Genomic DNA, 17,606 nt, shown 5'->3' on the forward strand with positions numbered 1-17,606 from the left:
TTATTCTTTTTTGACAATAAACAATAAATAACTTAAAGTTTACATACATTTCCACAAACATTAATGACATCACACATGCTCACACCCACATGTTCCCACCATATCCACCCCTGTATCCACCCCCGATACTTGTAAGACTCTGCCCCATATGACCTGTAGACAGATTGTTTTACATATTTAAATAGCAAGCCATTGATTCTTCCTTTCTCTTAACGATGGAGTTTCATTTGACTTCCAGTATTTAAGTAATAGCTTCTCCGATGTAAGTGAAGAAAATAATATTGTCCAGTCCATTAGTTATCTTACTAAGTCTTGAAATATGCAGATAGATTGATTAAAAGTAAACTTACATTTTAAAACTTTTGACAGCCAGCTTTCTAATTCTGCCCATAACTCCCAGAAGGCATTAATTAGTTTAACACTTAACACATGACTCTGCTGTTGTGCTGTAGAATTTATGAATTTTGTCTCTCGTGTGATAAATTATGTACATTAGTTGATATTGGATTAAGCATTTATTTTCGTTAACTGTAATTTCACTAGTTATATTCCAACACTCCCTCCATCTTGTGCCAATACTAGTTATTTCTAAGTCTTGGTTCGTATAGCTAATATTTATTTTCTAAGAGATTGTCAGTTGGATAGGCTCTCTACAAGGTTTTGTATATCTTACCTGTCATATGAGTATCTTTTTCTGACTCAAATAGAATTCCCTCAATGTTGCTGTGATGTCCAAAAGCTTTCGAAATGTCTTGATATAAAACATTAAGTTGCATTTATTTGAAAATGTCTACATTGGTCAGTCCAAAAGGGCTTTTTAATTCTGCCAGTGCTCTCCTCACAGGCAGCCTTTAGTCCAGGTTCTGTGGTGACTCCCTCCTCTGGATGATGTCATACACGGAGTGCCAATGCCCCCGCCGAAGAGCTGTGTACTTGTCATCAAACTCATCTGGGTCCGCATAGATATGTTCAACATTTTCAAAGTCGGGGGAGCTCTCCCTCCTACTGACATCTAGATGAGCGCCATCATTATTGACAGTTTGGACGTTCATTCTGACATCATGTCCTCCCATGTTTCTCCTTTTCAGTGTGCTGAAGGTAAAGACCAGAAGAGCTGCGACAGTCAGGAGAACCACCACCCCCAGAACAACAATTAACACAGACACTGGTCCTTCAGTGACAGTGAGTGTAGCTTCCAGGGAGAGTAACTCCTCCTGACCAATCAGTGCACAGGAGTAGCTACCTGCATCCTCACTGCTGACTGTGTGGAGCGTTATGTAATCTTCTTCATCATTTGGGCTGGGTATGGGTTGTCCGTCTTTGTACAAGATGAAGCCCCCAAAGCCTTGCGGAAGACCGCACTGGGTATTGCACCAGATCCACACAGAGGCTCCTTTTTCCACGACGGCAGGATATACATGCACATATAAGTCTGTGACAGACAGGGAGACTGCTGGCGAATTGAAGTATGTCCCTTGCGTTTTAAACAGGAACCTGTACTTGGACGAGTCGCTCTTTCTCAAATCTGTGATTCTCAGGGTGCAGTCATTACCGTTCCCACGATATTCCACACGACCCTCATACTCCGGGTACCGAGTCAGATCTTCAGGCTCCATTTTGAGATCTGTATTATTCACCCAAAGTGTCTCTGTGATATTGAGATCTCTGGGGAATGTGTAAGTGCAAGGTAGGTCTACATATGACCCAGGGAAGCCACAGATTGTCGTGGGGGTGTATCTCACATCCAAGCAGTTTCTTTGGAAACACACTGCAGGAGCACGGAGATCCTCATAGCCCTTTATAGCACAGGAGTAGCTGCCTGCATCCATACTATTGGCTGAGTTGAGGGACAAGCTGGAGGTGTTGGTGTGTGGAGTAATTTTACCGTTCTTGTACCAGATGTAGGTGGGGTTATCACTCGGTGTACAGGTAGTGGTACAGGTCACTTTCACCCTCAGTTCATTTGTCACAAAATCCATCTTTATCTGCAGGTTTGTGACAATCAACTTGATTCCATGTGCACTATTTATCCATCCAGAGGACTCTGCCTTAAATCTAAAGGAATAGACACCCTCATCACTCTTTCTAAGATCTCTTATTTCAAGAAAAGATCTGCCACCAAATGTCAAACGACCTTTATATTCTGGGTCTTTAGAGAGGTCCTCAGGTATAGTCTTGTCCCTCCATTTCCACTTCTGGCTCTTTTTAAACCAGTAGAGGTTTTGGTATTCACTTTTGGAATTTGGTGGATGGAGGCATCTTACTTTCACAGTTGCTCCCTGTAATGCACAGATAGTAAACTCTGCACGGGTGATACTCACCACGTTCACAGACAGAAGACCTGGTATGAAGAGAAACAGTCCAAAAAACATTCTTCCTGTCAGTGTCATGGGGATCTCTGCAGTTACCTGTAGTGTAGAGGCAATAACATCATAGATATAATGAATCAAGTATTTGATTAAGATTTTAGCATGAAACATTTGCCTCATATTACTCAATATTTGTTATAACCCAAACTGCTCTAGAGCCCAAAAACTACTTTGACGTCAATGTCAACAAACTTTTCCAGAAGTTGAAAAGCTAGCTTTTTGGGATCAGAAGTCTTGGGGATTTAAGCTGTGTGAATTGAGAGAAATGTAATTAGTGACGTAAATAATCACAAAAGATACTTACACTTTGGAAAAGATGGTCAACTGATATCTTCAAAATGTCTGGCAGCACAGTTGAACGAAATATAACTGTGAAGATGTTTCTTAGTAAACGGAGGAAGGACATGTTGCTGAAACACATCTCACCAACTTCCTTCCCTTAAGACACGTTGGTGGTGTGATGACTATATAAGGCAAAGAACAGAATCTGACCAACTTTATATGGGATACCTGAAGCTGTTGGCTAAGATAAATGTAGCTGAAACATTTCATATCACTTCTGTTACAGCTCTATGATACGGTGAGATACACCATTAACATCTCTATTGGTTAGGTAAATGATTTCCCCCCTTTTATCCCCTGAGAATTACAATCTAATATTTCACACTGTCATCTCAGTGTTGGTTTTCATATATTTCACAATCAGGAAGAGGTTGCTTAAACTAACAACAAACTAACAAGGGTGAGTGATAAGGGGATGTGGGGCAAATTAATTCATACAGTAGATTACACAACTTCACTTTGACCAATAAAGCTCCACCAACATGGTTGCTCGTCCAAAAGACAAATGTTGTACTACAGAAAAGTTACGGCTCTGCCAATTTTATACCAGTACAACGATTTAACAGAATTTTAGACGGCAGCCTCATCCAGCACCCTTGACAAATAAAGTGATTCAAACATTAAGCAGTGATGGTGGAAAACAAGTGATAAAGGTTCAGGTGTTTGAATGTTAATATGAGAAAAAGCCAAATACCATGCATCTGCACAATAGTAATAAGGAAGCACTTTTGATTTCTCCAAACAAAACAATGTTTGTATGAGATCGCCTCTGCATCAGCCTTCTATCCCAGAGGTAGCTGTTTATACTCTGATGAATATACATCATATTACCTGAGACAAGGAGATGAGAAAACCCATTAAAGGGCTCATGTCATGGGAAATGATGGAGCCTGGAAATAGAGGGACCAGAGGACAGGTTTGAAATGGCTCAATCTCAGGCAATTATTTCTTTGCAGATTGCACCGCATGCATATCGTATGAGATCAAAAGCTGGTGACCATGTTTTGTTTGTGTAGATGGATATTTGAATTGCTGAACAGATCCAGACACTCTGAGGGCGGTCCATTCCCCAGGCTGAGCGAAAACCACAATACTAGAGCATGGAGATCCAATTGTACAGTAGACTCATCTCTCTTCAAGCTAATAAATTCTGTACGTCTAACGATACAATTCTAGGGTTGCACAATTTCTCAGTTTTACTAGATAGCTTCAAAATGTGAGCTCTTAGTTCGCTTGTGAGTTATTGCTTTTACATATAGGCCAATATGACTTGCCTCCTTTATACTGTATATGAACTGGGAACTCCACGATGTATTCTACATTGATATTCCATAATGTGAGCACTCATAAATCCCTTGCTGGGCAATGTCAAGTCAGGGTTGCAGCATCTCTTCAGTGGCCCTTGAAGGCTGTGAAAGCTGTCGCTGCCACGGGCAACTCCACACTAATTTCCCCACCCTAAGCACTTGCTAGGTTCCTAGAATAGATAATGAAGTTTTCTTCTTTTTTGAAAGAGAGAAATTAAATCACATCACTGGTTAACAGTTGGGGCTGATTCATCACATTAAAACAGAGATTATTCTGATGAATTCAGTTCGCTTTTCTTTCTTTCATCAGGCGATGGTAATTCAATCCTTTTCTTCAATCAGCTCATCTAAAGCATAACCAAGATAATTTGCTAGCCATCTTCTCTAGCCATCTTGTCTCGATGCACTTGGAGCTCTACACAAAAGACCACTGACGACCCCAGTATATCTTTCTGTGGAATATTGCATGTTGAATTGTGCAGTGCCTCTTTCTTTGCCTAATCATTCCATATGTGCACATATGTTTTGTAAATGGATTATAATAGGTTGTGGGAAGAGAATGTGAATCCTTGTGTGCATGACAATAGAGAAATGTGCATAACGCCTTCTTTGTTGCTAAATTCTTCTTCTAAATTGCGTGTATGTAGGCTATTAGGAAACAGATGGGACACCTACGCCTTGGAATTAGCATAAGAAATTCCCTATCAGAACCTCTGGCACAAAAAAGGTTAGGGAAGCACAGTCAAACATGCATGACTTGACTGAGCCATCAGAAATCTAATACAGGAGTTTAGTAGCGTTCAAGGGTTATTATGTTTGTTGCAATCTTTCTGTGGTTTTATGTATGATCAAATCTGCAGCAAGTACTCATTGATATTGTAACGCCCTGGCCATAGAAAGGGTTTTTTTGTTCTTTATTTTGGTTAGGCCAGGGTGTTACATTGGGTGGGCGTTCTATGTTCTGTTTCTATGTGTTTGTATTTCTTTGTTTTGGGCCGTGTGTGGCTCCCAATCAGGCACAGCTGAAGTTCGTTGTTGTTGATTGGGAGTCACACATAAGTGCATGTTTTTCCGTTGGGGTTTTGTGGGTAATTGTTTCTGTCATTGTGTTTCACCTGACAGGACTGTTTGGCTGTCGGTTTTTTCTTGTTTTGTTTGTATAGTGTTCTTCCTTAATTAAATATGACGAACACTAACTCCGCTGCGTTTTGGTCCACTCTCTCTCACGGCAGTCGATACAGATATAAAGGCCCAGTGCAGTCAAAAACGTGAATCTCATGTGTTTTATATATATTATTTTGACACAATGAGCTTGGAATAATACTGTGAAATTGTGAATGATGATAATGCAGTTTTATTGTAAGAGCTGTTTGAAAATACAGCCTGAAATTGCAGTTTTGGCCTGCCTGGTGACATCACCAGGTGATAAGTTAGTTAACCCCTGTAGGTTTAAGCCCTTAGATCACAATATTTACTAAAGCTAACATGTATCATTATTTTAAGATGGTCATAATGTATAATTTAGTTATTTTGAATTTTAGGACGACTTTAATACAGTATAAGTCAAAAGTTTGGACACACCTACTCATTCAAGGGATTTTCTTTATTTTTACTATTTTCTACATTGTAGAATAATAGTGAAGACATCAAAACTATGAAATAACACATATGGAATCATGTAGTAACCAAAAAAGGGTTAAACAAATCCCAATATATTTTTTATTTTAGATTCTTCAAAGGAGCCACCCTTTACCTGGATGACAGCTTTACACACTCTTGGCATTCTTGGCATTCTACACACTCTTGGCATTCTTTCAACCAGCTTCATGAGGTAGTCACCTGGAATGCATTTCAATTAACAGATGTGCCTTGATAAAAGTTAATTTGTGAAATGTCTTTCCTTCTTAATGTGTTTGAGCCAATCAGTTGTGTTGTGACAAGGTAACGGTGGTATACAGAAGATAGCCTTTTTTGGTAAAAGACCAAGTCCATATTATGGAAAGAACAGCTCAAATAAGCAAAGAGAAACGACAGTCCATCATTACTTTAAGACATGAAGGTCAGTGAATCCGGAACATTTCAAGAACTTTGAAAGATTCTTCAAGTGCAATCGCAAAAAACATCAAGCGCTATGATGAAACTGGATATAATGAGGACAGCCACAAGACAGGAATACCCAGAGTTACCTCTGCTGAAGAGAAAAGTTCATTAGTTACCAGCCTCAGAAATTGCAGCCCAAATAAATGCTTCACAGAGTTCAAGTAACAGACACATCTCAACATCAACTGTTCAGAGATGACTGTGTGAATCAGGCCTTCATGGTCGAATTGCTACAAAGAAACCACTACAAAAGGACACCAATGAGAAGAATAAACTTGGTTGGGCCAAGAAACATAAGCAATAGACATTAGACCGGTGGAAATCCGTCCTTTGGTCTGATGAGTCCAAATTTGAGATTTTTGGTTCCAACCGCCGTGTCTTTGTGAGACACAGAGTAGGTGAACGGAGGATCTCCGCATTTGTGGTTCCCACCGTGAAGCATGGAGGAGAAGCTGTGATGGTGTGGGGGTGCTTTGCTGGTGACACTGTCTGTAATTTAGTTAGAATTCAAGGCACACTTAACCAGTATGGCTACCACAGAATTCTGCAGCGATACGCCATCCCATCTGGTTTGGGCTTAGTGGGACTATGATTTGTTTTTCAACTGGACAATAACCCAACACACCTCCAGGCTGTGTAAGGGCTATTTGACCAAGAAGGAGAGTGATGGAGTGCTGCATCAGATGACCTGGCCTCTACAATCACCCAACCTCAACGCAATTGAGATGGACTGCAGAGTAAAGGAAAAGCCGCCAACAAGTGCTCAGCATATTTTTTCTATTTAACTAGGCAAGTCAATTAAGAACACATTTTTATTTTACAATGATGGCCTAACCCGGCCAAACCCTCCCCTAGCCCGGATGACACTGGGCCAAATATGCACCGCCCTATGGGACTCCCGATCACGGCTAGTTGTGATACTGCCCGGGATCGAACCATCGTCTGTAGTGACGCCTCTAGCACTGAGAAGCAGTGCCTTAGACTGTGGGAACTCCTTCAAGACTGTTGGAAAAGCATTCCAGGTGAAGCTGGTTGAGAGAATGCCAAGAGTGTGTAAAGCTGTCATCAAGGCCAAGGGTGGCTACTTTGAAGAATCTAAAATCACTGTCAAATCTCACTGTCAACTGCGTTTACGTGTAAATATTTGTATGAACATAAGATTCAACAACTGAGACATAAACTGAACAAGTTCCACAGACATGTGACTAACAGAAACTGAATAATGTGTCCCTGAACAAAGAGGGGGGGGTCAAAATCAAAAGTAACAGTCAGTATCTGGTGTGGCCACCAGCTGCATTAAGTACTGCAGTGCATCTCCTCCTCATGGACTGCACCAGATTTGCCAGTTCTTGCTGTGAGATGTTACCCCATTCTTCCACCAAGGCACCTGCAAGTTCCGGGACATTTCTGGGGGGAAATGGCCCTAGCCCTCACCCTCCGATCCAACAGCTTCTAGACGTGCTCAATGGGATTGAGATCCGGTCTCTTTGCTGGCCATGGCAGAACACTGACATTCTTGTCTTGCAGGAAATCACGCACAGAACGAGCCGTATGGCTGGTGGCATTGTCATGCTGGAGGGTCATGTCAGGATGAGCCTGCAGGAAGGGTACCACATGAGGGAGGAGGATGTCTTCCCTGTAATGCACAGCATTGAGATTGCCTGCAATGACAACAAGCTCAGTCCGATGATGCTGTGATACATCGCTCCAGACCATGACGGACCCTCCACCTCCAAATCGATCCCGCTCCAGAGTACAGGCCTCGGTGTAACGCTCATTCCTTCAACGATAAACGTGAATGCGACCATCACCCCTTGTGAGACAAAACCGCGACTCGTCAGTGAAGAGCACTTTTTGCCAGTCCTGTCTGGTCCAGCGATGGTGGGTTTGTGCCCATAGGCAACACTGTTGCCGGTGATGTCTGGTTAGGACCTGCTTTACAACAGGCCTACAAGCCCTCAGTCCAGCCTCTCTCAGCCTATTGCGGAAAGTCTGAGCACTGATAGAGGGATTGTGCATTCCTGGTGTAACTCAGGCAGTTGTTGTTGCCATCCTGTACCTGTCCCGCAGGTGTGATGTTTGGATGTACCAATCCTGTGCAGGTGTTGTTGCACGTGGTCTGCCACTACGAGGACGATCAGCTGTCCATCCTGTCTCCCTGTAGCGCTGTCTTAGGCGTCTCACAGTATGGACATTGCAATTTATTGCCCTTGCCACATCTCCAGTCCTCATGCCTCCTTACAGCATGCCTAAGGCACGTTCACGCAGATGAGCAGAGACCCTGGACATCTTTCTTTTGCTGTTTTTCAGAGTCAGTTGTGTCAGTAGTGTCCCAAGTTTTCATAACTGTGACCTTTATTGCCTACCGTCTGTAAGCTGTTAGTGTCTTAACAACCGTTCCACAGGTGCATGTTCATTAATTGTTTATGGTTCATTGAACAAGCATGGGAAACAGTGTTTAAACCCCTTACAATGAAGATCTGTGAAGTTATTTGGATTTTTACAAATTATCTTTGAAAGAGGGTCCTGAAAAAGGGACATTTATTTTTTTGCTGACTTTATATATATTTTTTATTGACCTGCTATAGCCCATAGAATAACACATTCATAAATGACAAAACAGACAGTCCAAAAATGTATTATAAGGAATAAGGAATAAGGTTACTGGGTTACTGGGTTACTGGGTTACCATCAGAAGACTCCCCTGAAGCCTGTGTGCATTGTAGAGCAGAACAACCAACACCTCCATGTTCGCGAGAGTCTCCCCTTTTGGTGAAATATGAGGGTGTAGCTTCCACGGTTCGGTCTGGACAGTCAGTTTTGTGAGAAGACCTCTTTGAAAAGAGGTAGCCCGTGACAGAGTTCAGACAACTGCCGAAAAGCTTGCAGAAGTCATAGAGCCAAACAACCAATGATGTCGTGTACGTGAGAGTCTCGTCTTTGGATGGTGGTGACTTTTTCGTTTGTAGCTCCCACAGTTTGGGTTTTACAGCCGATTCCGTGACCATTTTCTTGTCCGGTTCCTCTCATGTGTAGAAAAAGGTTGCTTTCACAAGCCCCATGTTATGGAATAGACACAAACTTTATATCAGCGGAAAGAGAGAATCAGGGAGATGACCAAGAACCCAATGGTCATTCTAACAGAGCTCCAGAGTTCATCTCTGGAGATGGGAGAACCTTCCAGAAGGACAACTATCTCTGCAACAAGATTCTCTGGTCTGATGAAACTAATATTGAACTCTTTGGCCTGAATGCCAGGCGTCACGTCACTGGAAGAAACCAGACACCATCCCTACGGTAAAGCATGATGGTAGCAGCATCATGCTGTGAGGATGTTTTCAGCTGCAGGGACTGGGAGACTAGTTAGGATCAAGGGAAGGAGGAATGGAGTAAAGTACAGATAGATCGTTGATGAAAACCTGCTCCAGAGCGCTCAGGTCGTCAGACAGGGGGCGAAGGTTTACCTTCCAACAGGACAACGACCCGAAGCACACAGCTAAGACAATGCAGGAGTGGCTTTGGGACGAGTCTCTGAATGTCCATGAGTGGTCCAGCAAGAGCCCGGACTTCATCCCAATCGAACTTCTCCGGAGAGATTTGAAAATAGCTGTGCAGAAATGCTCCCCATCCAACCTGACAGAGCTTGAGAGGATCTGCAGAGAAGAATGGGAGAAACTCCCCAAATACAGGTGTGCCAAGCTTGTAGCGTCATACCCAAGAAGACTCAAGGCTGTAATTGCTGCCAAAGATGCTTCAACAAAGTACTGAGTAAAGGGTCGGAATACTCATGTAAATATGATATTTCAGTTTTACATTTTTTATAAGATGCAAAAAATTCTAAAAAACTGTTTTTGCTTTGTTATTATGGGGTATTGTGTGTAGATTTATGAGGTGGGGTGGACAATTTAATCCATTTTAGAATAAGGCTGCAACGTAAATTAATGTGAAAAATTCAAGGGTCTGAATACTTTCCAAATGCACTGTATATAAAACACAGGAAATCATGTTTTTGACCGCACTGGGCCTTTACATCTCTAGCTAGACAAGGAATATCTGGCATTGGAGGCCTTTTCATGTAGAAATTAGCTGAATTAATCTAGCCTATGAGTAATGTAGCCTATTAGTCAGATACATGTAAAGCAATGGATTTCATGGAAAGGTCATTATCGAGGAAGAGGTGGTAGTGTCATGGGCGTCGTAAGGATAGGACCAAGGCGCAGCGGGTATAGTGCTCATCTTCTTAATTTATTTAAAGATAACACTTAAACAAAATAAACAAACCGACGAAACAGTTCCGTAAGGCAACACAGGCTATACAGGAAAACAAACACCCACAAAACACAAGTGAAACAAACCCCAACTAAATATGGCCTCCAATTAGAGGCAACGACAACCAGCTGTCTCTAATTGGAGGTCCTACCAAAACCCCAACATAGAAATAGAAAACTAGATTTAAACATAGAAATAGAAAACATAGAACCTAAACCAAAAACACCGAAACACACAAAACAAACACCCCCTGCCACGCCCTGACCGAACTACAATGACAAATAACCCCTTTTACTGGTCAGGACGTGACAGGTAGGCAAGGAATTAAGCTAGATGACATGAGCAATATAAATATTAATGTAATACTTTTATATTGCTTTGTTCTTAGTTAGTATGCCTAAGTTCAATTCTCAAGTTCACCTTCTGGTTTGAAATGGCTTTGACTAAAAACTATTTAATAGCACTGATAAGAATCAATGATCAATCTGCTATAAGAGTAAGAATCAAGAATCAATCTGCTGTAAGAGTCAAATCATATGTGGCTCAATCCGAAATTAGGAAATCAAGCTGAAATGTTTCTTTCTTTGCTCCTATTTCTTTAACCATCCTGGGCACCAACAGAGAGCTTAGGCTCTGGCAGTGAATCCCTTCGATCTGAGCTTTTTCATTTTCTGCTTCCCCTAGTTCCAAGTCTTGCGAAGACCAGGTCGTCCAACTTGCCAATATTCTTCTCCTCTCCAGAGTATTTGTGAACAACACAGTAGTCTTGGGAGTACATTGAGACGTGACTGTGAAGCAAATGCAATGCTCTCGTTTATCTATGGCCCCTGCTTATTTAATCTTTAGCCTTCTCTCTGGTCCCAGTCTCCAGACGCACAAACGGGTCAATGATCTATTAAGGTAGACTCGCCTTGGATATGATCTGGTAATTTAGGTTTCTGTGTGATCAAGCAGTGCCTCACTAATTACACAGAAAATGTACACACCCTCTGTGATACACCGTCTCCTGTCTTCTAGTCAAGGCCATGGTAGACACACAATAGGTCATTTTGTTATTCATAATGATAACGAATAGCTTAGTGGGTTGCAACATGCTGTTTGTGAGGGTAACTGGTGTGTGTGGCTACAGAGCTCTATTTTTATGTCATCTAACAAATGTAAACACACGGCATTGGCCCTTGGATTGGAACCAGTGCTTTGGTCAAAAGATATGAAAATATAGCTCTCTGGCCACGCACACCAGTGGAGCATTTGGCATCAAAATAAAGATCCATGAGGAGAAAATAACCTCATACCTACTGTACAATATGGTGTAGGATCTTTGATGTTATGGGGCTATTTTGCTTTCTAGTGCTGGGGCCCTTGTTAAGGTGCTGGGGCCCTTGTTAAGGTCAACAGCATCTTGAACTTTACCCAGTACCGGGACATTTTCGACAAAAACCTGGTTGCCTCTGCCAGGAGGCTGAAACTTTTCCACAACTGGATCTTCCAGCAAGATAATAACCCCAAGCACGCATCAAAATCCACAAAGAAATGGTTATTTGGCCACAAAATCAACATTGTGCAATGGCCAGCTCAGTCTTCCATCTTGAAACCCATTGAAAACCTGTGGTTTGAATTGAAGAGGGCAGTCCAAAGCGCAGATGAAGGATTTCAAGGATCTGGAAGGATTCTGTGTCGAGGAATGGTCTAAGATCCGTCCCAAAGTGTTTTCCAACTCATGAAACATTTTTTAAAAAAAAGGCTCAGTGCCGTTATACTAGCAAGGTGAGGTATTGAAAGATATTGAAAACAGAGCTGTCAGTAATTTGGACCCCTACCCTTTTGAATTGTTTTATGTATTCTTGTTGCAAGAAAGTACATGACATTGTATCAGAGATAACTGTTTGCCATGCTGGAACCAATGTTAAATTAAAGAACAATCATATCAAAGTTGTTTTATTTTGTGACATCATGAAAGACCAATATAACTGTAACTCTGAAAGTGTACATTCTTCAGTTTTTAGTGTTGCATCGGAATGTTGTATAATGTATATGATTAAATATGAAACTATTTGTGAGAAGATGTAATGTGAGGTTAGCCTTCTAAATGAGGTAATTGTTTTCATATGAAGTCTGAAACAAGTCAGTGGCCACACCCAGTGAACACAGACATTATACCCAAACGTCATGGAACGCCCCTTTCCACAGAGTTAATAAAAGGACTTGTGAGAAAATGTACACTTAGTCAAGAAAACGCAGGGATGGGGTTTCCCACTACAACTATACCAAAGGACAAGACCAGAGAACATGGGGATCATCCCCATGCTGAAATGGTTAAGAAATCTACAAACTAAAGTCCAATTATTCAGTCTGCAGCTGTTTAAGTACTTTAGTCTGTTAACTGATCGAACGACCGAATGGTACTCTGAAAGATCCATTCTGGAGAACATTTCCTTATCAAGCGACCATTGATACGTCTGACGTATCCATTACAACAGACACTATCCAGAGCCCACTGAGAAAGCTACAACCACGAAAGACCTTGTGACTTCTAGGGAACGCAACCAGTGACTTTCTGTCGACTCTCTCCAGCAGATGGATCGGCGACCACAGAGAGAGACAACAAAGGCATACACTTGTAAATATGTAAATTGAAATGTATTTTCGAATGAGCGGCTGTTCATGTTCAATGTACTAGCATTTCCATGAGTGTAGTCAACTATGTACTGGGGTCCACTCTGAGTTTCCCACTCTTGAGCTGACCCCAACCCTTTCCTTTGTCTACCAAGCCGTCATATCGGTTTCGTCCGTTCGGGACTTTTCTTTGTATCATGTAAGTAACCAATGTATAACCCATCCTGTGAGTGTTTATGTATTTCTGTGTGATTATTTCATTAGTTAGTAAATAAATAATTAAGGCAATTTGTATATCGCTGATTTATAATTTATGCTAGGGTTCGTGCAGATTTCCAAGAGTTTGCAACATTCAGAATATGACTGATGAGGTAATAATACATTAATAAGTGACTGTAATCGATAAGATATGAAATTATCTGAAGAGAGTTAAATTCGGGAAATAATAACTCTTTAAACATTTTCTTGTGGTGTCCCGACTTCATAGGTAATTACTATTCTGTGATTTGTTTAATAATTACACATAGAGAATTGACATTTAATGAACAGCAAACATTACGACAACAGTATCTATGGCCCTGTTACTTGTTTTACAAGTGGACAATGCAGTCTTTCCCTTGAACATTCATTCAATCCTGCTGTATAGTGCCATATGGTAGGACTGAAAGTTGGTCCTGAGTGCAGAGCCTGTTTTCTTTCTACCATCCCTTAGTTGCTGTGAAAGATGATCCCAGATCTTTTTGACAGGGTTGAGTATCGTGCCTCCATGTCCACGGTCCTCTCCGGGTTCTTCTGCCGTAAGAGATCTCAATGACTAGTGAGATGACACAGCTGGATATTACCATATTTTATTTTCACTTTCCCTTCATGCGACACATGAGACTTCCCGGGTCTTCTCCCACACTGTGCCACTCCAGCTCTTCCAAATGGAGGTGTGTTCGGCAGTCATCCGGGCAAAGCTGATTGCTCCTGGTGAGGAATATAAACCCATCAGTATTTTAATGGAGTGCCAGGGAGACAGATGCGCCACTCGCTCCAAACTGTTGCCTACATGATTTATTTGGTCTCCAGTGGAACTGAACCCAGGTAAGCATAGCCGCAGTAAGCAGTTTGGTGGTGGGGGTGCTGCGCAGACGGGGAGGGGGGAACTGAACCCAGGTAAGCATAGCCGCAGTAAGCGGTTTGGTGGTGGGGGTGTTGCGCACACGGGGAGGTGGGAACTGAACCCAGGTAAGCATAGCCGCAAGAAGCAGTTTGGGGGTGGGGCTGGTGTGCCGACAGGAAGGGAAAAAACAACAACAAAAAATGCCTGCACTGAAAACACCTATATCGTCTGCTAATACAGTAAAGGCCCAGTGCACTACTTTGTAAAAAAATATATTAAAAAAAATAACAAATAAATGTTTTTATTACAATTTTTTTATTACAATTTTTCAGGCAGTGCTACAGCACCCTCAGCACCCCTACTTCCCATGGCTATGCAGGTAAGTAACTCTTCTTGGTGCGTGGTGAGGAAGCCATCGTCATAGAAACAGCCTCTGGTGCTGTAGGTCTGGAGGGAAACGAAAGGGGGGGGTCCTTATGGCATGGGCAATGTTGGAGTGTGAAAAGGAGTAGGAGGGTGAGACAGACCAGAGAGAGATCAATAAAGATGGAGATGATGTTTCTATAATGTAAGGACATATCTCATAGGATTAAGGCCTAACGTTGTAGGGTTACAGGAACATTTTCTAAACATTGTCACGATAAAAATGCAATCATAATAGAAATGTTTATTGGGATACACAATGTTCTGAAACCTTAAAATTCCTATTAGTTACACCAAAGGTGATACCGCTCTTGTGCCTTGGAGAATGAATGGTCAATTACAATGTAGGGACAATGGCTTATTGACTGGAATTGTGTAGCCCCATCTAACGGTCCTATACCTCTCCTCCCATAAAGCTGAAATATTGAGATACATGTACTTACTGTTACTTAATTCTTTACATGTGGACATGTGAATTCCCTCTTTTTGATAGAATCAATTTATCTCATTGCTTCGACATTTAAGAGTCAATATATAGACTAACATGGGCCCATTTGGACCCATAGCATACCATAATGCATCTAATTTACAATATCTTCAGTTAGAATTGAATACAGTGCAATAGGTGGGGAAAGTAGACGGATAACGCCCAGTGTAGTTTGAACTGCATTTAGCACAGAAGAACCTCTAGCAATTGAAGTAATGAGGGGGAGAAACACATTTCACCAAACAAAGGGAATAAACACGAAATCGCTCCTCTGCCTCTCCTATTTGTGCAGTATAAAGCTGAACTGTTGCTTAAGTTGGCGCCATAAGAGAAAACTGTACGAGGCGTCTGCTGTTCCTCCTGTCTCTGCAGTGCGTAAAGCCTGTGCTTCCACACGGTTTGTGTGTGTGTGTGATCAGGATTGTAATATGGACTACTAGTGAAGATGGGGGGCTTTTAAAATGTATGTGTGGGAGGATGAAGCTCCCTATGGTGGTTAGGTGGTTAGGTGAAGAAAGCTGTCAGGCTTGCATGTCTCCTGTGTTACCGACGTGTTGGATATCAATGTTTTCCAGCTGAAGAAATAGGGAAATAAAAATGGACTCTGTGGGAATGTTTTACGTTTCCAGGGGTGGTTTTGTGTGCCAGTGAGATTTATTCACAGTGAAATACCCTATATGTTCTGTTGGCATGTCTAGGAGATTGACTGTCTTGTTTTGGTTTTAATTTCTCAACAGCAGTGATCTTAAAATAAGATTTGTTTTCAATAATCAATGACAACAGGGTAAAACAAGATGATCCTCATACGGAAGGAGCTACAGGTGCAGCTACAGCACATAATGCTAAAATACTTGGATTTCAATTCCTTCTCCAGTCCATTCTTTATGCCATTTTATTCTGTATGGGCTGCTATATTTGGGATGTTCGAGACACTCTGCACTGTTGTGAGTAAACATGTCCAAAACAGCTAACAGCCAAGATAGTGTATTGATTTTGACCTTGCTTGGGTAATTAAGATAACTTTAGGCATTGATCTCTCTCTCTCTTTCTCTCTCTCATGAACAGTGGTCATCATAACAACTGAACATAGTTCACCTGCTGTAGGGCTGAGTCCCCCCCCAAAAAAAATCCCCTCGACTTCAAACCAATGAACTTGATATCATCAGCTACCCCTAGGTAGAGATTATCATCATAGAATTTTGTTTCACCCTTGATTTTCTTCCACGTCTTAATGGCTCTCCTTGTGACTTTCTGTCAGGACTTTAAGCATTATCCCGAAAGCCAACCGCATACAGTAAATTAATTGAATTGATCTCATACAGTGCATTCGGAAAGTATTCAGACCCCTTCACTTTTTCCACATTTTGTTACATTACAGCCTTATTCTAAAATTGATTAAATTGTTTTTTCCCCTCATCGAGCAACACACGATACCCAATAATGACAAAGCAAAGAAATGTAAAATGAAATATCACATTTACATCAGTATTCAGACCCTTTACTCAGTACTTTGTTGAAACACCTTTGGCAGCGATTATGCCTAGAGTTTTCTTGGGTATGACGCTACAAGCTTGGCACACCTGTATTTGTGGAGTTTCTCCCATTCTTCTCTACAGATCCTCTGAAGCACTGTCAGGTTGGATGGGGAGCATTGCTGCAGAGCTATTTTCAGGTCTCTCCAGAGATGTTCGATCAGGTTCACGTTCAAGTCCGGGCTCTGGCTGGGCCATTCAAGTCAAGGACATTCAGCGACTTGTCCCGAATCCACTCCTGTGTTGTCTTTGGCTGTGTGCTTAGGGTCATTGTCCTGTTGGAAGGTGAACCTTCGCCCCAGTCTAAAGTCCTTAGCGCTCTGGAGCAGGTTTTCATCAACGATCTCTCTGTACTTTGCTCCGTTCATCTTTCCCTTGATACTGGCTAGTCTACCAATGCCAGCCGCTGAAAACATCCCCACAGCATGATGCTGCTGCCACCACCATGCTTCACCTAGGGATGATGCCAGGTTTCCTCCAGACATGACACTTGGCATTCAGGCCAAAGAGTTCAATATTGGTTTAATCAAAACAGAGAATCTCAGTGGGCTGTCATGTGCTTTTTACTGAGGAGTGGCTTCCATCTGGTCACTTTACCATAAAGGGCTGATTGGTGGAGTGTTGCAGAGATGGTTGTCCTTCTGGAAGGTTCTCCCATCTCCACAGAGGAACACTGGAGCTCTGTCAGAGTGACCATCAGGTTCTTGGTCACCTCCCTGACCAAGGCCCTTCTCCCCAGATTGCTCAGTTCTTGGTGGTTTCAAACGTCTTACATTTAAGAATGATGGAGGCCACTGTGTTCTTGGGGACCTTCAATGCTGCAGAAATGTTTTGGTACCCTTCCCCAGATCTGTGCCTTGACACAATCCTGTCTCAGAGCTCTACGGACAATTCCTTCGACCTCATGGTTTGGTTTTTGCTCTGACATGCACAGTCAGCTGTGGGACCTTATATAGACAGGTGTGTGCCTTTTCAAATCATGTCCAATCAATTGAATTTACCACAGGTGGACTCCAATCAAGTTGTAGAAACATCTCCAGGATGATAAATGGAAAC

General features: G+C 42.0%; 1 protein-coding gene across 1 annotated transcript; it reads right to left on the bottom strand.

Moving 5' to 3' along the window:
* On the bottom strand, window positions 1-3,048 carry LOC115171470 (sialoadhesin). Its single transcript, XM_029728305.1, has 2 exons — window positions 2,674-3,048; window positions 1-2,408 (listed from the first exon to the last, which is right to left on the bottom strand). The coding sequence occupies exons 1-2, from the start codon at window positions 2,788-2,790 to the stop codon at window positions 852-854; spliced, it is 1,674 nt and encodes a 557-aa protein (XP_029584165.1). The 5' UTR covers window positions 2,791-3,048; the 3' UTR covers window positions 1-851.
* Window positions 3,049-17,606: the final 14,558 nt, after the last annotated feature.

Source organism: Salmo trutta, chromosome 3, assembly GCF_901001165.1.
Source record: "Salmo trutta chromosome 3, fSalTru1.1, whole genome shotgun sequence".
Lineage (NCBI taxonomy): Eukaryota > Metazoa > Chordata > Actinopteri > Salmoniformes > Salmonidae > Salmo > Salmo trutta.

What these genes read in the sequence shown, in the direction of transcription:
- LOC115171470 (XM_029728305.1), bottom strand. Translation starts at nt 2,790, where the DNA reads ATGTGTTTCAGCAACATGTCCTTCCTCCGTTTACTAAGAAACATCTTC. An exon ending in TTGACCATCTTTTCCAAAGT is followed by an intron (nt 2,409 to 2,673) that starts GTAAGTATCTTT and finishes TCTACACTACAG; the next exon opens with GTAACTGCAGAGATCCCCAT.